Raw genomic sequence first — 22,074 nt, 5'->3', positions numbered from 1 at the left:
AGGGTACCTTTACTATGGAGAATGCTAGAAAATTTCGGGAAGAAAACTCCTGCTAATTGTAATATGCATTTGCAAGCCTTTCTCTGGTAGGAATTTGAATATTATAAAAATATTTGAGTGGAAAAATGATGACTATCAGTAAAAGTTTGAATGGAGCGAGAAAATTTGGGAAAACTATTTCCACTGGCCGCAAGCTTTTCGTTCGTAGAGAATATAAATATTATGAATAAAAATTTCAGTGAAAAAACTTTTCTGATTTTTTCAATGTAATTTTCTTTAATTATGTGATATACAACTTTTTCTTTTTGCAAATTATCATGACTTTAAATAAATTTCTTTAAAAAATATATACAGTGAACATCGGAAAGAAATAACTTGAAAATCAGACAGTCATCATTGAGTAGTTAATTTATAAAATTTAAAAATAAAAATCGATTATAAAACCTTGCATATTTTATATATAAGTACAAAACCAATGCAGAGAAGCACTATACCATTCGCTCAGTACCAATTTATGCATATGGTAGGTTTTCCATTATACTATATTATGGTAATGTATATTCAATAGATCACAAATTTTGAACATTTTGATATGATTGCTTTGCTTATTTCAGCATATTCTCCAAATTCTCATCCTAAGCTGAAACTTTCTCCAACAGACTTGATTTTTAATTGAGCCTTGGTTTATTGCAATACAAAATAGAGCATCTTTTTTAAAATACGTCAATGATATAAACAGCATACACTGTATTATAGGGCCATTCATCAATGTTCTGGAGTGATCAGAGAATATTTATATCTTGTCAAATTATTTACTAATTTCACATTATGGAAAATCCAGATAAGTTAAATATGCATTTTCTACCTATGGACCAATTTCTCTGTTTATTCTCCTATTTTATATACAATTCCATTCAACACATTTATACAGAAAGCCGTTTAAAATGTTCTTTGTGCTTAACACGATCAGTGTACTTGCAATTTCTCATTAGCTTCCTGATGACCAATCTGTTAGAACATGGTTTTCTGGATTGGATGGAAGGTGGTGGTGGGGGTGGGGGGGGGGGTATCCTGCACTTGCTCGCGCCTTCTTCTATTCTAAAGGAACATCCACAATGGATTATTTATTTAAAAAAAATGCACATCAATACACAACAACTTACGTCAGAATACACCCGTGAGCACAATTGAAAATCTGTATTAATTTTGGCAACAAGATTTCCTAAATGCATCCTGTTTCTTTATTACAATATTAAGCACAAAATGCGCCGTATTAAGCTGTATATGAGAAAGTCTAAAGGAGAATACGCCTAATCGTTTGTAAACTTTTAGTTGAATTTTTAAGACTTCTGCATTGAAACTGGTAAAAATGAGTGAAAAGCGGCTAAAAAGGATGATTACAAGAATAATAAGTACTGCTTTCCTTATATGTGTATACAGGATATCAGCTCGTATTATGATCCAAACAGCTACTTTCTAAACCTTTAGAGATAGGCAAATCATTCCAATTGGAAAAATGCTTTAAATAATGGGGAAAAATATTGTTTCGTGTTGTTTGAATCAATAAATATATTCCTGAAAAAGTTATGAATTATAATTTTTTATACGACTCCCAGTTACATCAGTCATATTTAGCATAAAATTGGTGACATCATAAAACATCGATAAAAAAACTGTTTAATAACTAAAATTAATCGAATTAAATCTGTAACTTAAATGGAAGTCGTATAAAAATTCAAGAAATAATTTAAAGTCATTAAACATCGTTGTAATATTTTATTGGGTTACATATTTAAAATATAAAATAGATATTCAGTTAATACATAAATTATACAGAAATATAATACTGCTTTTTTGATAAAAAAAAATGATTGAGAAATACAGTTACTGACTCAAACAACATAAAATATAATCCCTCATTTTCCCAACTGGAACTAGGACCACGGTATCCTGATGATAAGGTTTGATTTCGGAACCGCAGAATTCCAGGCTCGAGACCGAATTTCAGTGAAGAACCGTCCTGTAAGTGGATCAGGGGTACGTGAAATCCATCGAGGCCACAAATATCTTCCCATTGATGTGGTGCAGAATTTTGGAGAGGGAGATGTGAGCTCAGATGTTCTCAGACATCTGACCACGGTTAAAAATTACGATGCCCATCTCAAAATAGCCCTAGTTAACCTAGATGTTAATGTAACTAAACTCCAATTTGAACTATAGATATTGGCTGTTGGGCCTCAATAAGAGCAGACACCCTACACATTAAAGTCCTCCTACATAAAATAGCAATTCATTATTTTCTTATAAATGCTGTTTCAAAGTTCGAATTAAGTCGATACATTTGCCAAAGGCACGGAAAATACTCTGAAATTTAGCCATTAACAGTCGAATCATTAATAATTCGTCCCACGAAAGGAAATATAGATGCGTGCAACATAAAAATGACACAGTTAATGACAGTATCGGCACATTTCGAAATGCAATCGAATGATGAAAATGAGGCCATTACACGAGATCCCAAAGGCAGATTTAATGTGCAGTAAAACTCGTATGCACAGTGATTTAATTCTGTTGGATTCTCACCCCTTAAAGTGCATTTAGGGAAAAATCATGCGATTTTGAATAATGGCTAGATAACGAGAGCAACACCTGAGCTGGTATTTCTTTTTCCAAACTTTCGCTCCACAACAAATGGTCTTAAAGATGCATCAAAGTCGAGTAAATGATAGAACTAAATTCTAAATCTGATATTCTGTTACAAGAATCAGATTATTATGAACTTTTAAAAAATTTTATTCAAAAATTTGATAAAAATTTACTACTTTTGTATAAAACTTATGCACCAAATTTCATTGGTAACTCTCGTAGCATTTTCAGGAAGAAGCGTAATATGCTCCTAAATGATAATGAGGTCTAATGATATATTAATGTCCAAAATGCAGAGATGTATCGGAATCTTAAATCAGCATTTTTAGACAATTATGTTGTTTAATATTTCGTATGTAAGAAAGTAATAGGTACGTATTAGATCGAAGGTAGACAATATACTGGACAAATAAAAAATATTCGACTTCCAATTCAATCAAAAAGATTTGCTCTTTGTTATTATTAAAGCCACAAGTTTAGCGTGAGTGCAGTTGCCATAGTAACCAGGGTCAGACTATCATAATAAAACAATTTGATGAGTTTCGTCAATATTGATAACATAATAGAGAATAAAATGGAATTGTTCAGGGCGAAAAATATATTACGAAAGAAAGGAAACGAATCATTCGATTTCAAGAGGGAAAAACGTTGATTATTTGAATTTCTATTAAATCTAGACAGCAAAAAAAAAAAAAAAAGCAAAGAATAAAATAAATTTTCACTTAAAATTCGTAAGTCATAAATGGATAAACGCGCTTTCTAATTATCTGCGAATATAAAAATAGTATTTTTTAACTTTATATTCAAAACTTAATTTTATATAAAAAATATTTAAAAAGGACGGTGCACTCTTTTAGGCACTTTTGTGAATAATTCACTTAAGGTTATAATTTTTTTTTATGCTGATGTATTAAAATACAAATACGTCAAATGTTTTTAAAAACTTTTTAAAAGAAAATTTACTACTTTAAAAAAATTAAAAGATATGTTCTTTAAAAATTTCAAAATATCCCAGGCGATTTACTCTTTAAATTTTTTCTATTATTTTTTTTTATTATTATCCAATATAAATTTATTTGGGACAAAACTGTACACAATTTTGCAATTCCAATCAAATGCCAAATTTACAAATATTTTTCTGCACACTTACTGAATTTTCATTAAGAATAATTTCAAATATATTTCAAAATTATTATTTTACAAAAATAACTTTTATGTTAACTAAAAAAAAAAAATACTCTTTTAATGATATCAAATTTCCTTTTTGTACACATTTTTTTCTTTATTTTTAATAAATTTTTTAATGCAATACATAATCTATAATTATGATAAAATGTTAAATTTTACTAGCTTATGCTGCTTGCAAAACACGGCTTTACCAGTGATCCTTTAAATAAAATAAGAAATCCAGTTTTTGCTTTATTTCACCATAACTAAGCTATTTGAACAGAACAGCAAATATGGCGGTTAAGAGCATCTGTTCACGCATCATGACATTCAATCGCGTACTTTCGCTTATGTTAAAAATCAAGATAAAAGTTTCTATCTTTGTACATTTACTCGAAAATAGGCTTTTTACTTCTGTTTCCATTTACTAGTATAAACACGTTTTAATTTTGCACCCACAACAATTATTAGCACATTGATACAATTTAATTCATTTTTTCAGTGATATCAAGTAATGTAAGATTAAAAGGTAAATACATTCCATTTTCATGGTTTAGCAGCAATTCTACTTAAAGGAAAATGATTTATAATATGAGAAATAAGATTAGAATAGTTTGTGATAAGATAAAATCACAAGAGTGATTTTTGTCTCCTGTGGACTTTACCGGTATGCTCTCTCTCTCTCTCTCTCTCTCTCTCTGAGACCTTCCATTATAGTATATGTATTATGGGGGGGGGGATCCATCTATTTCGCCCTGCATTAAACTGAATCAAAGATGTATTTTGGACTTATGTCCATAAAATGATTGAACCCGAAAATTTAACAACGACTTAATAGTTTTCGGGGTTAACATTATGTACTGAAATTCACCCCCCCCTTATCACCCCTATTTCATTTTTGCATCGCTTTTGTGTACGGATTAACAGACAAATCGATTAATCGCCAACACAGATGCGGATTTGATCCAAATGTTTATGTTAGCTTACTGAACTTAGATATTCATTTGAATATCAAGACCAATCCACTTTCCCTTGTCCTGATTGCAAAACGAAACCCTTAATGATTGCACGGAGAAATTTAGCGAAAGATCAATTTAAATCTAGCTACAGAAGCCGCTTAAAGTTTAGGCACTAAGATTAAATCATTGTTACTAACTTCCCTAGCAGAGACAGAAGAAATTAAAAATGGCTTCTGTCGCTGTTTCCAGTATAAATTACTGCATTCGCGGATATCGTTAACATCATTATAATTCGAGTTAAATTTTACGAATTATTTAATCTTTTACACTTCGAAAAGCAATAATAGCTATACACTTACTTCTGAGTGAAGAGATTTATTATTATGCTTAGGAATTTGAAAAATGTTATTGATTTGTTTTATTTCCTAGAAATCACTTTAAAAGTTTCGTAGTCATATGGCTTTAATAATTATAATCACCTAGCAAGAATTTGAAAACGATGCATCATTTAAAATATCGAATCAGACTCAATATACTAGAACAAAAAGTTAAAAATCATGCATCGCATTTGCAAGCTATTGATTAATAATTTTATGAACTAGTTTAATTATAATTTCAATACATTATGCTAAAGGCTAATCTAATCCAGTCTAAAAGTGTTTATTTATAATAATGAAATGTAATGAATTCATTGCAAATTAAATGCTTGAAATATTTTTACAACCGTATATTTAAGTTATTCCCTTCCAATTTTCCCAGTAAATTTAATGAGATTACATATTTCCGTTACTGACTTTTTCTTGATTAATTCACATTCTAGAGCTTCATGTTACAAAGCAAAAAAAAAAAAAAAAATGGAAATAATAAAGAGGCATGAAATTTTAAAAAGAAAATACCTTTTTCTTTTTTCTTCTTTTGATTTCAAAAAGTAGGCTGCGGCCATTTTGAGGACTATGAACACAAACAATACATCCGCAGAATGTTGATAAATATTTTTCGTAAATAGAAAGTTTTAGCGCTTGCGCGAATATAAAAAACTTGATAGGAACAAGATAAGCATGAAGATTCCACTTCTTCATTACTTTTTGCAAACTTTTATTTCGCAAATTTGATAGCAACTTTTGCACTCTTTTTTGGGGAGAATAAAAGTTTTATTTTGAGTCTACATATTTTTCAAATAGGATTACTAAACGTCAGATCGTTATCTTACTAGCTTCATAAATCTTTGATTAAACATTACTTTGCTCATAAACCTTTAGAAATGGTTCTTTAAATAGTTTCAATAATGGAATTCTTCTCCTCGAATTTATTCAACTCTACAAAAATATGGGGAAATGCTCGATCAAAAATATTAATTTCAGCAAACTAATGTCCATCTCGCACTCAGGGCCACGATGGCTTAGTGGTAAAGTTTCGGATTCAGAACCGGAGAGTGTCAGGTTCGAGACCTTATTCCACCACCGAAGAACCGTTGTGTAAGCGTGTCTGGTGAATGTTAAATCCGTCGGGCCCAAACGTCCTCCAGCCGGTGTGGTGTGGAAGTTTGGAGAGGGGATTCCAGCTCAGGTGTCGTCCTCGTCATCTGATCACGATTTAAAATTACGAGATCCGTCCCAAAATAGCCCAAGTGTTGCTTTAAAACGGGACGTTAATATAACCAAACTAATCTATCTCACACTGAACAAACAGTTTTTAAATCTAATAGCGTAAAATGATACTGAAATTTCTGAAACCTCTTCTTTTTAACTCCATATTATGGGTTTAATACAGCTTAATTATATTAATACCCATTTTCGAAAGAACATGAGGACCATATAGAGATGGACCTCATAATTTTGAACCTTGATCAAATGGCAAGGATGACATCTAAACCGATATTCTGAAATTTCCAAACTTCTGCATTGGACCAGAGAAAAGAGGTTTGGCTATCGAAATCAAATTCCCATGTAGCAAATTTACATACCAGAATGGAATCGAAAGATGATACCTTACTATAAGGTATCGTTTCCTTTCCGATTTTTCTAGTGACTCAGTATGGCGGCTTTTTGTCTTCGAAGTATAATAAAGAAAAAAATCAAGCATTGTTTTTGAAAATCTCCTTCCCAAGCGACTGAATTCAAAATTTGACGCAAATTTATTATTTACAGAAGACCAAACACTAGAGTGTTATGTTTTGGAGTTATGGCGTTTCTTATTAATAAGATTAACAGATGATTAGATGATCAATCAATATATTTAGTTCACCTTTTTTTATTACGAATTATTTACAGATAAGTAAAAGAAAGCGACAATACAGGATATTTAATTCGAGTTTTGATCGAATTCGGGATAATGAGATAATATTTCTATCAAATTCGGATCCCGACTAATCCGCGATATCTAGTCTCTTTAAGCGTCAAACATATTAAGGTTATTAATTTCCAAACCGTGGCAATTTCGTTGATTAGTCCACTACAAAATATCTCCCCTTATTAAAAATTAATCGTAATTAGCAGAAAAACAAAGATATATTAGTTGATTACAGCGATAATTAATAAATAATTCAGTTTGAGCATGATAAATAAATAACTACCATTCCCACTCTCATCTTCCTCACATAATCGCAATCGACCTTCGAACGACAAAAATAATATACTGCAGGCTCTGACACAAAGTAGGTGTAAAACATCCAGTGAAATGTTATCCTTGCTTCTCACCTACGAATGAAAGGTGATACTTTTGTTCTAATCTTTAAGCAAACAGAAAACGGAAAAATAACGACCTTTTTTTCCTACAATAAAGAATGCAGGAAAAAAAAGAAGAAAATATACGATTGCCTAACTTGACAGCGTGAAACCTTTCCCGTGTTCACTTAACGAGCTAACACACATCCAAGTGTTTTTACAAATAAGAAAAGTAAATAAAGTTTGATGAAAGATAAATAAAATGGAGGAGGAAATGAAGCAGATAAGTTGGAGGAACTAAACCATAATTTGTCAATCGACATCGGAGCCAAAGTGGAAGCAAGACTGACATGGATAGTCGGTTGTCATTACGGAATAACTGGTTGTGAACCAGTCAGATTGACAGGAGAGGCTACTTAAAAGAAAGAAAGAAACTGATGCGTCTTCAATCATGAGAAAGCGTCTTGAAATGTTAATATATCCCTTACATTGATTAAGTTCGCAGACGGCGATAATTCTTAACACAATGTATAAAACAGAACGCGGATGATTGTGACAGAAGCAGTTCTGAAAATGTAGGCTAATGGGCGAGTTGGAATCTTTGATTCACGGTAAAGCTGAGTACCGATAAGGCGACCAGGTTTCCGCTACATTCTTCCTAGTATTCCCAGTATTTCCCAAACAACCTCAAATCCTCTCCCTTATGGCTTGATCATCTCTTCTCAAAGCGCAACTAATTGTGTATTACAGTTCGTTTATCCCTCTTTAATTAGGGCCGGATTAAGTCTCCTAGAGAGTCCTTAAGTAGTGTAAGTCTCCTCTCTACCAATTTTAAAACCCAGGTTTTTTTTAATTATGTAATCTCTATGTAAGCATTTTCTAGTAATAAATTTTGCCAAACTGAAATACTAAAACATTTCCTTCCAGATCCCTTTTAAATCTAGTTCCAATCTCTCTCTCTCTCTCTCTCTCTCTCTATATATATATATATATATATATATATATATATAATGAAAGTTATAGTGCAGTTAGTTAAAGCGCCTTTAAATAAAAAAGTAACAAACTGACAGACTTTAATAGTAGGAGCGTCAGTTTTTAAATTATGAAGCAACTCTTTTTGTTAGAATTATAAAACAAAGTGATATAAAACTTACAAAAGGCAATTCATTAGGAGTATTATTAGAATAATGTTCCAATATAAAGTCTCATGACCGAATAGAAGAAACTTTTGAAATTTTAGAACTTTGATTTTTTTCACCACAGGAGGCCTAATTTACGAATAAGCGTTAAGAAATACGTTAGTCTATATCGCGATACAAAGAGCAAAAGAACAAAAAAAAAAAAAAAAAAAGACAGAAAATTTTTTCTTTATTTGTTTTTTTCAATGAGATTTTGATACGGATTTCTTTGACATGTGTAAATTTAGGATAGGGAAATTTAGGTATCGTTAAAAGAATGTGGTAAACATTAAGAATTTTTATCGCTTCACTCGGAGAGTGAAAACTTGCTGAATTAGCATTTTTTCTAGAGCGCGTATTATAAGTAATTAAATAAAAAAGTGGAATTGGATCAGGAAATAAGAGACCATTTTAGAATGAAGTTATTGTGGGCTAAATTAAGATTAAAATTTGGAAATTAATTAGGATTTATATTAGATTAAAAAATGTCATTACACACATATTTATATGGAGCCTTCAAGGTCCCAGACTTGTGAGATGGCTAACTGTTAACTTATTTTGTCTATTTTTTAATGTGATCCTGATTTCTACACGCAACAGGGAATCTTTGTTTAGTAAATAATATGCGTCTAACAAAATAAGATACTTAATTTAAACAATGCATTACTTCAATTTGGTATGTTGAAGGAATATCAAAACATAATTCACAAATTTAATATATCTCTCGCAAAGAGTGGCAATATAAAATTCGAGTTTGAGAGATTTCTAAAGATTAGGAAGGAAAAGAATATCGTCTTCGTTGAAAACTGCTGTTATGCTCGAAATTCTTTAATTTATTCAATTACAAAAGCCACGCATTTGAACTTCATATGATTTTCGGATCAAATAAGTTTTACGAATAAACTCGTTGGAAGATGACTTTTATTAGAAGTCAAATATGAAATCAGTTGGAAAGGTAAATCTATAGTCTTGTTTGAATATGAAAGTTTTACAGAATTTTGACAATTTTTCTAGAAAATGTTTTAAAAAATCATATCAAAAATTATGTATGTTCTTACATTTTATGTGAAATATATGTTTAGTAAAATATATCAATCTGGCTTAAAAATCATTTGGAAAAAAATTTCAAACAAATTTGCCTAATTCAGAACCTATTCACTTTATTTCAATAGAAAATGAAGGAAAATAAATTTTTAAAACATTTTTAGTCAAAGGGTTAAAAAAGTGAACACATTGCAAACAACCATTGTAAAAGGAATTAACAATATACCGGGTGTCCCATAAATTCGTAAATACTTTAAAAATTCATAAAAATTGAAGGACTGGGTATATTTGAATGTGGTTTGCGAAACTATTATTCTCATGAAGGGGGATTTTTTTTAATACAGAAAAAAAAAAATATTCAAAAATTTGTCAATAGAGAGCGCTGCACACAAACAAATCAGTGGAAATATGCAAATTAAAGTCTTATGAAAGGCAGAGTGAGCGATTGACACATCATTTCTAAAGGTTTGCATAAGGTTTGTATTAAGATGTTGACACTGGTGGATAAAGAACTATTGGTAAAGTTGTTTTATGTCAGCAACGAATCGGCGGCTGACGCCTTACGAAAGTTTAGGACCCAGAAAAGATTGAAGAAAGGTTCAGGTCCGATCACTCCTGCTGGACTTATTTCCCTAGTACGCCGTTTCGAAGAAACTGGAAGTTTGTATCATCGGCCACGCAGTGGTGCACCTCGTTTAACAACAATCCGTACCCCCGATGTCTCTTCGCAAATGGACAGTCTACAAGTGCAGTCAGTAGCGCACGAGAAGTGGTACGAATAACTGGTATACCAAAGACTTCGGTGTACCGTATCCTTCATGGTGTATTGCAATTGTACCCATACAAATTGCAATCGCTACATCAGCTCTTACCAAATGATACAGCTAAGAGATTGGAATTCTCAAATTGGGCTTTGGCGAAAATTGAAGATGATCCGCGATGGCTGCTGAAAATATTGTGAACAGATGAGGCTCATTTTGCTTTGCATGGAGCAGTTAATACCCATAACTGTAGAATATGGGCACCTGAGAATCCACATGCTTACACTGAGAATCCCCTGCATTCACCACGTGTTACTGTTTGGTGTGGTTTCACTGCATCCATTATAGTAGGCACTTTTTTCTTTGAAAAGCCCTGTAAAAAAGCAAAATGGAAGACATGTTCAGTTAATGGAACAAGTTACTTGGAAATGTTACAGAAGGAAGTGATACCGTCCTTATTGGAACACGATGTCCTTGACACAGTGACATTCATGCAAGACGGGCACCTCCTCACATCGACACCGAAGTGAAGGCATTTTTGAGAAGAACTTTTGCTGAAGAACGGATAATCAGCCGTCACTTTACACATGAATGGCCCCCACGCTCACCAGATTTAACATCCCTTGATTTTTGGCTATGGGGTTACCTTAAGTCTCGGGTGTACCGCCATAGGCCAACTTCGTTAGTGCAGCTAAAAGAAGCCATTCGCCACGAAATCTCATGCATTCATCCGGATATGCTGTATGATGCAGTTACCAGTGTTGTCTCCCGCTTCCAAACTGTTATTTGTGGTGATGGCGGACACATAGAACAAATACTGTAGTACTGGTGTGATACGCATGCAAATAATTGCTTGCATGCAAATAAAAGTATTTTTCCCGTAGAATTGTATGTTTCGCTTGTGTTTAGCGCCCTCTATCGACAAATTTTTAAACTATTTCTTTTTCTTTTTTTTGTATGAAAAAAATCCCCCTTCATGAGAATAACAGTTTCGCAAACCGCATTAAAATATACTCATTCCTTCAATTTTTATGAATTTTTAAAGTATTTACAAATTTATGGGACACCCGGTATATCAAAATCTTAAACGCAAATTAATTCTACAATATGTATAATTTTGCCATTTATCATGAGAGGGTTCAAAATGTTAACGGTTCTGTCTAGCTTAAGTTAGTTATATTCACGTCCCATTAGGGAGCAACACGAGGTTTATTCTAGGACGAATTTCATCATTTTGTGTCCCACTCGGAAGACAGTGGCGGAATACAGACTTGGGGAGAGGGGGACGTTTTCCCATGGCTTCGGCCTTCATGTGCATTGAGCCACATACGCAATGGGTGTTTGGTGGAATCGAGTTTCGAACTTGAAGCTCACCGAATGAAGACTGCCCTAAACATTACACTACCGCGACACCCGGTTAAACCTAGCATTCTTTATTACACAGACTGATAAAATTGCAAAAATCTGAAGTATTAGTATTAGAATAATGATAATTTGTTGACAATATCAGGGCTCCAAGGCCGAAGAGTTCCAGGCATTTCACATAGTAGTGGATTTTCGATTAGGCAGACTAGGCAACTAGGCAAATGGAGCCGTGTGCAGGTGAATTAAGAAAAGCATAATTGTCAAATAAATAATTTTTTTTTACAATTATACATTTTATGAATTATAAAATATTAGGAAAACATTACCCTTTCTTCAAGTATGATTGGCCAGGTTGCTATCTGCTTTTATTAAGCTTATGTATAAAAAAAAAAACCAAGCATCTATAATTGTGTACAATGGTATGGTTTGATTGTGTATATATATATATATATATATATATATATATATATATATATATATATATATATATATATATATATATATATATATATGCTTAATTTTCAACAATAAATTATATTCTTACCCTGAAATTCCGTTTCATTCAAACCATTTTCATTATTTAATCAAATATTTAATAGCGTGATTTCCTGCCATTATTGAAAGCTAAAGAAAAAGGATCCTACTTAATATCTGAGAAGCTTATAAGAGAAATAAAAAAAAGTGAAGTTAGAAGATAGATGAACAGGTCATTTACTTTTTTAATACTGCTAAATCATGAGATTGGTTTCCATTAGATAGGATCAGGTACTCAATGGACAGAACATATGTCAAATATTTAAACAACATGACTTCAGTGTCTGACAATTTGACAGAAACATGGCATGAAACTATACGCAAACGATTTAAAGGAAATTAAATATAATCAATATCACAGGCGAATGAGTTGGGCCCAGGGGCGGCTAATAAATAAATGAAAACATATATTTTTACGAAGTTACTAAGATAACTATAAATGAATATTAAAATAAATATTCGCAAGTCTGTCAAGTTAATAAATATTTTAAAATGTGAACCTAAATTGGGTAGCTTCATTAAAGAGGGACCTCATAAATATGCTCTGAAAAAGGGTCACAAAATGCTTGAAACTGCCACAGAACCAGATTATCAAATAAGCAGAGTAGGCGACTGGCTCTGGGTCTCACAAGTTAGGGGACCCAAGAAAAATGTTTTTGTGGTAGAAGGACATTTTTATTTATACATTTATTTTGATTTGCAAATGCATTACACTCGACATATTTTAATTGAAATCAAAATTCGTCTGAATTTCAGACTATTTTGTAAGGAATTATTCTGAGATTTCAGATTTGCTTACAGATGATTGAAGTATTGTTTGTTTTACTAGGTTGACACACTCAACAATTTTCCTTCTATTCAAATTAAAGAAGGGGAGAAAAAAGAAAAAAAAAAAAGAGCTTTCCCTGCTATCGTAAAATAAGGGGTAAAAAGAAATCGTTTAAGTAGTTTTGGAGCTTAGGATTTGTCATTTTTACAAGAAACTCTTCATGGAGAAAAGGGAATGGCAATGACCCCTCTTGTCTTTATGATGATGGGTCGACATTGTATTGTAAAGATTCTGCAGATTTTCACTTCCTGCCTGTTCACATTTATTAAACTAGTAGCTTATACATCCAGTCGGAATTAAAATTCTTTCACTTATAATATTGTTACAGAAAATTATCCACGAAATTCCGCAAAATAAATAAAATAAAATAACGGGTTCGCTGTGGTGGGTATATGGTGACCCAGTTAACAAGCTCAATGACAAATAAAGACATTTATTAACACGAAGAAAAATACAGAAACAACAAAAACACAGCCGAGACGTACTAAGAAATAAACAGTAGCCACTTACAATAAAGAGAAGCCCTCAAGTATCTAAGATACTAAACAAACACAATAGTGCATAAAGTTACCAGACAGAACTCAGCAAGAGGAGAGAATGCACGCAACTATTCACGTTCCTCCAAATGCCTGCTATTCTCCACTCTTTAACTGCATTCAACTAACGACTCACTACTATACGACTCCTATTCAGCACACGATTCTACACTGCTTCAATACTTGACTCCAAGCCCCGGCGCACAGTTAAATCCTCTAATTGCTTGAGCTCCACTCAAAGCTTTCTCTACGCTGGATTAATCCAAATGACTCCACGCTGACTAACTTTATGACTGCTATTCAGCTTAATGAGCCGTCTTTTTATAGCTTCCAGGGCAAGGTACAAGAAGTTCTCGAAAGATCTGCATAATCCGCCTGATATTTGTCCGATTGCCAACATTTCTGGAGGTTCTAAAATCATCCATTTTATCGCCAAAGTCGCAAGATGGTCGCCAAGTTTGTTGCTAAGCCCGGGAATTAGGGATCCGACATCCATTCAGCCTCCAATAGAGCTGTTCATAAAACTGCCTTTCTTACGATGGAACTAACAATGCTGGGAAGCAACATTACGGATTTGTAACAAAATGTTCTAAGCATGTTAAAACTATTTTTTTTAATATTATAATAAACAAGATCCTATCATCATCTGAATTATTTTTAATTAAAATGAGAATATTTACTGAACTAAATTATTTTAAGAACCACTAAAAATCACTAAGAAACAGTATAGTCTATATCATACTAGCCGCCTTTGGCGACCAGCCGGTTCGCCCATCTTAATGTTCGTTAAAATTTTAATAATTAAATATTTTATGCAATTCCTACTTTAATAACTTCTTCATCAAAATATTTTAAAACTTCAAATTTTGATATATAATTCACTCATAATATTATAAACGCCTTCAGTCACAACGTAATATGTATCTCTCTCATTTTCTGTTAGTTCCCGTAGAATTTATACTATAAATTAAAGTGGAAAGGATTAATCTGCAATTAATATAATAATATTTTTTACTGAAACAAAGTATTTTTTTGTAATATGATTACTGAAAAGAGTCACTGAGCGTTTAAACTTTATGGGCACTAAAGAATATCATTCTTAATTTATGTAATATCTCAAGAATTTGTCAACAAAATATTCTCAGATTCATCATGACCAGAACGATTCATTAACAATGTTTAATTTTAAATGCATCAAACATTAAGAAAATAAAACGAATCGTTTAAAATAATCGGTTGAAAACAGGTTAAAAAAAAACTACTTAAAAAACGATGTACTTAAAACTATAAGCGTATACAAAAAATATATAACTAACTTAAATACAATTTAATTACAAAAACATGCAACGAACCTAAAAATAATTTAAATCGAATCCGCTTCCGTTGAAATGTAAACAATCATAATACAATGCGCATGCGTGAATTTTCAACGCCAGTTACGGAACGCAAATGCGTGATTTTTTCTACGCCAGTTGGGGTAACGCTATGCAGATTAGAAATTTTTAATTTCCTTTATTCTGTTTTATTTTAATTCAAAAGTACTTAAGAATGAATCTGAAAGATCGATTCATTAACAATGTTTCATTTTAAATGCATAAAACATTAAGAAAATAAATAGAATCGTTTCAAATAATCAGCCGAAAAATCTTAAGCCTAGCCTCATGACTGTTAGGAAAAAAAATTGAAGCCGTACTCATTTGGCGATTTGAAGATTTTTTTGGCGGGAAAGTTAGTTTTTAATTAATAATTAAAATTCTAATTAAAAATTCAAAAAAAGGGCTATCCTATCTTTTAAGTTAGATCAAACTGCACACGGTGTGCAAATTTGATTAAAATCGGTTAAGTAGTTTAGGAGTCCATCGCGGACAAACAACGTGACACGTAATTTATATATATTAAGATTTAGAGTTTTGGTTCATTTTCCAAAAAGAACTCACTTCGTTACATCACAAAATTAAAGAAGTTGCTCATATATTTAGAGAATATTATTCAGTGGATATTGAATCTGAGTTAGGGATGAAATGGTATATTTTAAATACTTCTGTCACAGTTTCCCGAAATAAAGAAAGAAAAAAATGGACGAATTTATAAACTGATGCATACAGTACAATGGATTTTTTCCGAATGTTATGACAACGGTGAAAATTTACAAAGGTCTTATGGCTACAAATGCAAGTGATTTTTCGAAAATAAAGCTGCTGAGAAACTGTATAACAAATATATTAATATAATATAATATATATAATAATAATATAATTTACAAACTGTATATTAAACTTTTATAGATCGTCAACAAGTTAAGAACATCTGAATTTTTTGACTATTATAAACAATGAGCAAAATGTAAGAAAGAAAAAAAAAAAAAAAAAAAAAAAAAAACAGATTTCTAAGAAATTTTAACAGAATTTGTATTTAAAAAATTTGAGGAAAGTGCAATATAAAATTGTGCATAATATAATATAAACTGAAATATAAAATATGAATTGTTTTATAAAATAATGCCTCTTTTTATTTTAAAAATTCTGATCCTTTAATTAAAGGGCATTAAAGAAGTGTTTTGACATCTTTTATATTATCTTTATCGGAGCATCTTTTTTTTTTTTTTTTTTTTCATAAAATTAAATATTTTGTTACTTCTGTGTGATATAAAATTTATATTTAAAAATCTCTTTTAATGAAAAATTGTCTAGGAAGTCAATAATTGTAAATTAATTAATTAATTAAAAATAAAATTTAAATTATAATTTTTGATAATAATAAATTTTACAACTTAAATTTAAAATATTTATTAATTAGTTTAAGTAATCAACTAATTAATAATTATTAATAATAATAGTAATTTAATTATTTATAACATGCATTTTTACTAAAAAATTATCATTTAAATATCAAATTTAAGTTTAACAATTATTTCAAGTTTTGAGGATTCAGAAGGGGCGGGGGGAGATGAATATTGATTTGCTGGATTTGATCCGGCTCTATTGAAATCAGATTCGAACCCTTATCCACTGTGTATGTGATTTTGGTGTTCGTTAGATTTGTAGACTTTCCCTCTCAGACACCGAGGGTCAAATTTCCCCCGTTAGAGCAGAGCGGAAATTTGGAGAAGTATGGGGAGAAATGACTCATGTTTCGTCATCTGGCCATGTTTCAATATTATGAAGTTCATCTCAAATCGATCCTCGAATTACTTCAAAATTGAATCGCGATACATTAAACTGAACAAAAACCGCTATGATAATGATACTGAGAAAATTCAATGCTGCCTTTTTATCTTAATCATCTAGTCACCGGAAATTTACTAAGATGTGTCTTCAATTAATCTATCTCTTAAATTAATCATTATGCTAATTTATTTCAGTTATATAAATTCGTACATCCAAATGAGAGTACTGACACGCAAAAAAACACTGGTTTCATTAATATCTTACTGTTCTCGTTTTTCATAATCTATCTAATGGGAACTTCCATTTCGGGAATGTGCAGTCTTAGTGATTCAATTAAGAATCGATAGAATTCTTGAGATGTTTGTGGATTATGAGTAATTTTTATATCTTATAATGTCTTTGAATAAATTTTATTTCAGCTTATAAGATTGAGGAGTGATAACTCGATGCCCGTATAATAAATACATGGGCACGCTGATTAAGGAGTCAAGATAAACATTACACCTGTAGAAAATAATTTTTCTCTTTAAATAGCCACAGTGTAGTGCACGGACATAAAATATATTCCTTGATATATTTTTTTTCCTTTTTAGCTATAATAAAAACTCCTGAGTATTGTATTAAAAAAAATTTAGATTATAAAGTTTAAAAGTTAATACATACATATATTAATAGTTTCTCAATAAGATATTACATCTAAGAAGAGAATTAACGTCCCGTTTGGAAATCTCGTGAGAGATATTTTGGAATGGATTATATTCTGAACAATAGTCGAATGACGAGAATATCAACCCACTCTCTAAACTTCAATATAGGATCAATGGGCAGGAATTTTAAATATGATGAGAGATATTGTTTTTTGACAAAGAGTCCTTTCGTTATCTGCTTGCGAAAAATATAATGAAATTATGGAAAGATCTAGAGTCCATGTAACTTCAGAATAAAAGATCAAAAACCGGGACTATCAGGAAATTAATCAATGATTCTAACTCAAATAGTTTACTCATAGCATAATTTAACCTTTTGAATGCTGACTATGCTATGTGTGTGTGTGTGTGTGTGTGTATGTGTGTGTGTGTGTGTGTGTGTGTATGTGTGTGTGTGTGTGTGTGTGTGTGTGTGTGTGTGTGTAATGATATTTTAAATACTAATTTCAATTTAATTTCCAAGGTTTTATCTTAATTTAGCTCATAGTAACTTCATTCTAACATATTCTCTTATTTCGTGATCCAATTCCACTTTCTGTACTTAATTAATTCAAGAGAGCTTTGTAAAAGTGCTGAATCGGCTAAACGCCAACACTTTCACACGCTCATCGTGAAGGGATAGAAAAATATCCAGTAAGCACATTCTTTTTAAAAAGATCCCTGTGTTTCCCTTACTTGTGACTGACATGCGTCAGAAATCCCTATCAGAATCTTAATAATATATTAGCACTGTAAAAAAAATATTTTCACTATCCATATCTCATGTTATATGAGACGGGGGATAATTTATTTCTCTCTTCTTCCCCACTTCTGCTTTTGTGGCGCGCTGTGGCGGACGTGCCTTGTCCGCGTCTCTGCTTGTAAATAATTATGCTTTCCCGGAATGGATATTAAAATTAATTTTAAAATGTAAAATGTCTTTTCACTGTCTTCGAAACTGCATTCTGCTTCACATAAAATAATGCTTACACACACACACACACACACACACACACACACACACACACACACACACACACACACACACACACACACACACACACACACACATAAATGAATTTTTGTTTCTTCGTATTTTATGCGTTGCCGTACTGTTCAGACACTGTTCATCTGATTGCGGTAAAACTTTGCCAACTTACTGCTTGCACTTGCGCGAAAGTTATAGGCATACTACAAATATTTGCATTTATTTTGAACACAATAAAATTTATAAACAAATTGTTCCATACGTTTCTATTTTTCAACATTTTTTTAAAATTGACAAAAGAAAAACAATCAATTATTCCGAGTTAATCGCACATATATCAAACAAAATAAAATTATTATCATCGATGCCAATCAATGGGAGTGAAATAAAATCAAAAATATTTAGCGCAGGCACTAATTTTTTTTTTTTTCGTTAATGAACAGTCATCTACACAAGATATTGTCATTCAGCATGCACAATACTTTGGCTGCTGAGAATCGCACATATTATTCAGAATTTATCTCACACATACAAAAAAGAATTGTTATTATCGATGCGGAACAAGATAAGTTATATTTAATGGAAATTTTCCAGTGAAATTAGTAATTCTCATACTTATTCAGTGAATCGACAAACGATATTTCAGTTATACAAGCGTATAACGTGTTAATTGCTTTGTCAAAAAATATGCCTCCCAAGTGTTCGTCACTAGTAGATCTACCAGCGAAGCGCGTAGAAATAAGCAAATTAGAGCTTCTCACAAATAAACGGGAAACGGCAAGCGAACTATGAAGCAGATCATTTACGAATTGTAAATTCACGTGCTTCAGAATCTCAAGATTAGGGTTTATACAAAAACCGACTTTTTGAAAAACCGGTTTTCGAATTCCATATTTCCAAAAAAAACCGGTTTTAGCCGGTTTTCGAATTTTTGTCAAAAAAATAGAATACGGAAAAATATTTTCTCTAAGTTATATAAAATAGCAAAAAAAAAAAAAAAAAAAAAAATCAATATCAAATTTAATGAAATTAAAGAATACATATACATATTATCTATACAAAATAACGAAAACTTAAACAAAAATTTTGAATAATATTTGCATTGTTTTCACTAATTTTACTTTCTCCTAAGAAAATAGGATTTTAAAAAACATAAAATGTCCACTGACGGTGACTAAATTTTAAAGCTAACTCTAATTTTGGATACAATATTGCCTGAAATTGAAAATACTCGTTCATTAATTACTGAGCTCTCTGTTTTATAGTTTTCGTGCCATCAAATAACAAATTTAAGATTTTTGTTCTTTTATTCGTTCCCTCAAATAACGAAAATTCAGCTTTCAGTGTCTTTGGATTTGCAAGTTTTTCTTCAGGGTCTTCAAGAAACTTTTAAATTGATTTCTCATGGCTTCTTTTAAAAAAGCATTACTCTGACGAATAGTTTCTAAGATTTGCTCATCATCAGAATCGGTTTCCACATAAGAATTTGGAAATAATCTAGACAATATCTTTCCAGATAACTTAATAATTTCGGTTTTTGAAACTAAAGAAAGTACACTAGATTTCTCCGCTGAACTAGATGTGTGCGAATACAGCAAAAGACTCGCTAATTCTACTTTCTTGAATTCGTTCTTCTAAAGCATATAATAATTTGAAACTTATTTCAGTGTTCAATTTTCTTAGTTCATTTAACAGAAATTCAAATATACCTACACTTGATAATAAATTCGCATCTCATCGCTTTAAGCCCCCAGCTGCTAGATAAAACAGTTCTTTTTTTTTTTTTTTTTTTTTTTTTTTGAAAAATTGGAATATTTAGGCGTTCCGGGAAAACCGGTTTTAGTAGTTTAAAAACCGGTTTTTTAAAACCGTCAAACCCTAATCAAGATCAACATGTGACAAGAATCGAAAGCCAATGTTTATGTGCTAATCGATCACGCGCATCAGAATAAGAAGACTAACATGCGGCAAGAATCGAGGCAACAATTCTTAACGAAAAGTCTAATGGAGAAGATGTGCTTCTCCCACGCATTCCCATTAATTCCACCGACATGCCTTTTGAATTCAAATGACTGCAGTTCCCCATTCAATTTGTATTCTCGATGACCATCAACAAGGAACAAGGTCATTCACTTCAAGTATGCAGACTGAACCTAGAAAATCCGTGGTTTTCAGAAGACCATTTGTATGTTGGATGCTCACGAGTCGGACAGCCAAGAAATGTATTTGTTTTTGTTGAAGAAGGAAAAACAAAAAATATTGTCTACCCCAAAGCACTTTAATAAAATCAAAAAATAGAATAAATATTACTTATACTTCTCCTTTATATATCACTCAATTTCATTGAATGTATTCATTGCCGACAGGAAAATAAATATCACTCTTTCTATTATTCCTAATTAAACAAGATGGCCAGCAACGCAGTTACCAACTAATTCGATGCATCTTACTACTCAAATAATTAATCGCATGCTTGAAATGGAAAGGAGGCAGAAGGCAATACTCTTTTATTAGAGAGTATGTGAGAAAATTTCTTGAAGACCGGCACGCTGACTTGCACGATTTTTTTTTTTAATTTCATAGTGTATTGCTTAAAAAATAAGTACCTTGTTTTGAATTAACTACAAAATTTATTTTGAAGGTATCTGCACCAAAAAGGATTCTACTTTTTTTTATTATTAAAATTATTTATCTGTCATTGTACATTAAATCAACTCCAAAGCTTTCTCGCATATTCTTGCATGGAAATGGCGAACAATAGTTAGGAAATATTAATCTTTTTGCGTGATTTTGACTAGGGTTTGACGGTTTTCAAACCCAGTTTTAAAAAACCGGTTTTTTAAAGTAAATTTGTCACATTCGAAAACCGGTTTCTAAATTTAAAAAACCGGTTTTAAGAATTCATATTATTATGTAAAAATTAATTTTGAACTTATTTGATTTGCTATTCATTCTATGCAACGGGCAGCAAACACATTTTTTCAACGTTGCGAGTTGCGCTGGCCAGTGCTTGTGCACTGCACAGTTGCGCCTCGAATTTGTCAATTTATGTTTTTCATGAACATCCCTTTTCACCTTTTTTTCTAGGTGAAACCAAAGTTTGATAAAGTTCATCTCTTGTTTCTCATTGGATGTTTTGTCTATCGGTATGAAGTCGGTGCTAATAGAAACGTCAGCAATTTGACTGGCTCGTTTAGAAGAACGTGTGAAAGGAATAAATAATTCCCCGTTTTCTACTTCTTTGTCACAGTATTTAATGATATATAAAATTTTCTTCGTACCACTTCTGAAAGCTTTTTTACACCACTTGAACTAGCCATATCAATGCGAAATATTCAGTTAAAATAAAATGCTGTCAGAAATGACATAACACTCACATACACGTGAAAAAAAAAATAGAACTAAAAAAGTATCTAATGCGAGAAATCCAAGGTCAAATGTGCTCATAGTTCTGCGTCTCACCCCTTAATGAAATGGAATTGTCGAAATGTGGTCTCAGAATCCTATCCGTCTCGAGTCACGACAGGTTTGCTTAATATTGTGAAGGTGAA

The 22,074-nt window shown here is 31.6% G+C and overlaps 1 protein-coding gene across 2 annotated transcripts in view; it reads right to left on the bottom strand.

The window, feature by feature from the left end:
- Positions 1-22,074, bottom strand: part of LOC129985265 (spermine synthase-like) — an 87,415-nt gene that overhangs the window by 54,103 nt on the left and 11,238 nt on the right. The window contains exon 1 of one of the 2 annotated variants that reach the window (XM_056095229.1): positions 5,669-5,751. The exons of the other annotated variant lie outside the window; for it this stretch is intronic. Within the exon in view, the coding sequence (XP_055951204.1) occupies positions 5,669-5,715 (47 nt within the window). The 5' untranslated portion in view covers positions 5,716-5,751. Of the gene's footprint in view, positions 1-5,668; positions 5,752-22,074 lie in introns of those variants that run through there. 2 annotated transcript variants of the gene reach the window in all.

This window comes from Argiope bruennichi, chromosome 9, assembly GCF_947563725.1.
Source record: "Argiope bruennichi chromosome 9, qqArgBrue1.1, whole genome shotgun sequence".
Taxonomy (NCBI): domain Eukaryota; kingdom Metazoa; phylum Arthropoda; class Arachnida; order Araneae; family Araneidae; genus Argiope; species Argiope bruennichi.
The sequence above is the reverse complement of the archived record's forward strand: the minus strand, read 5'-3'. Positions and strand labels throughout refer to the sequence as shown.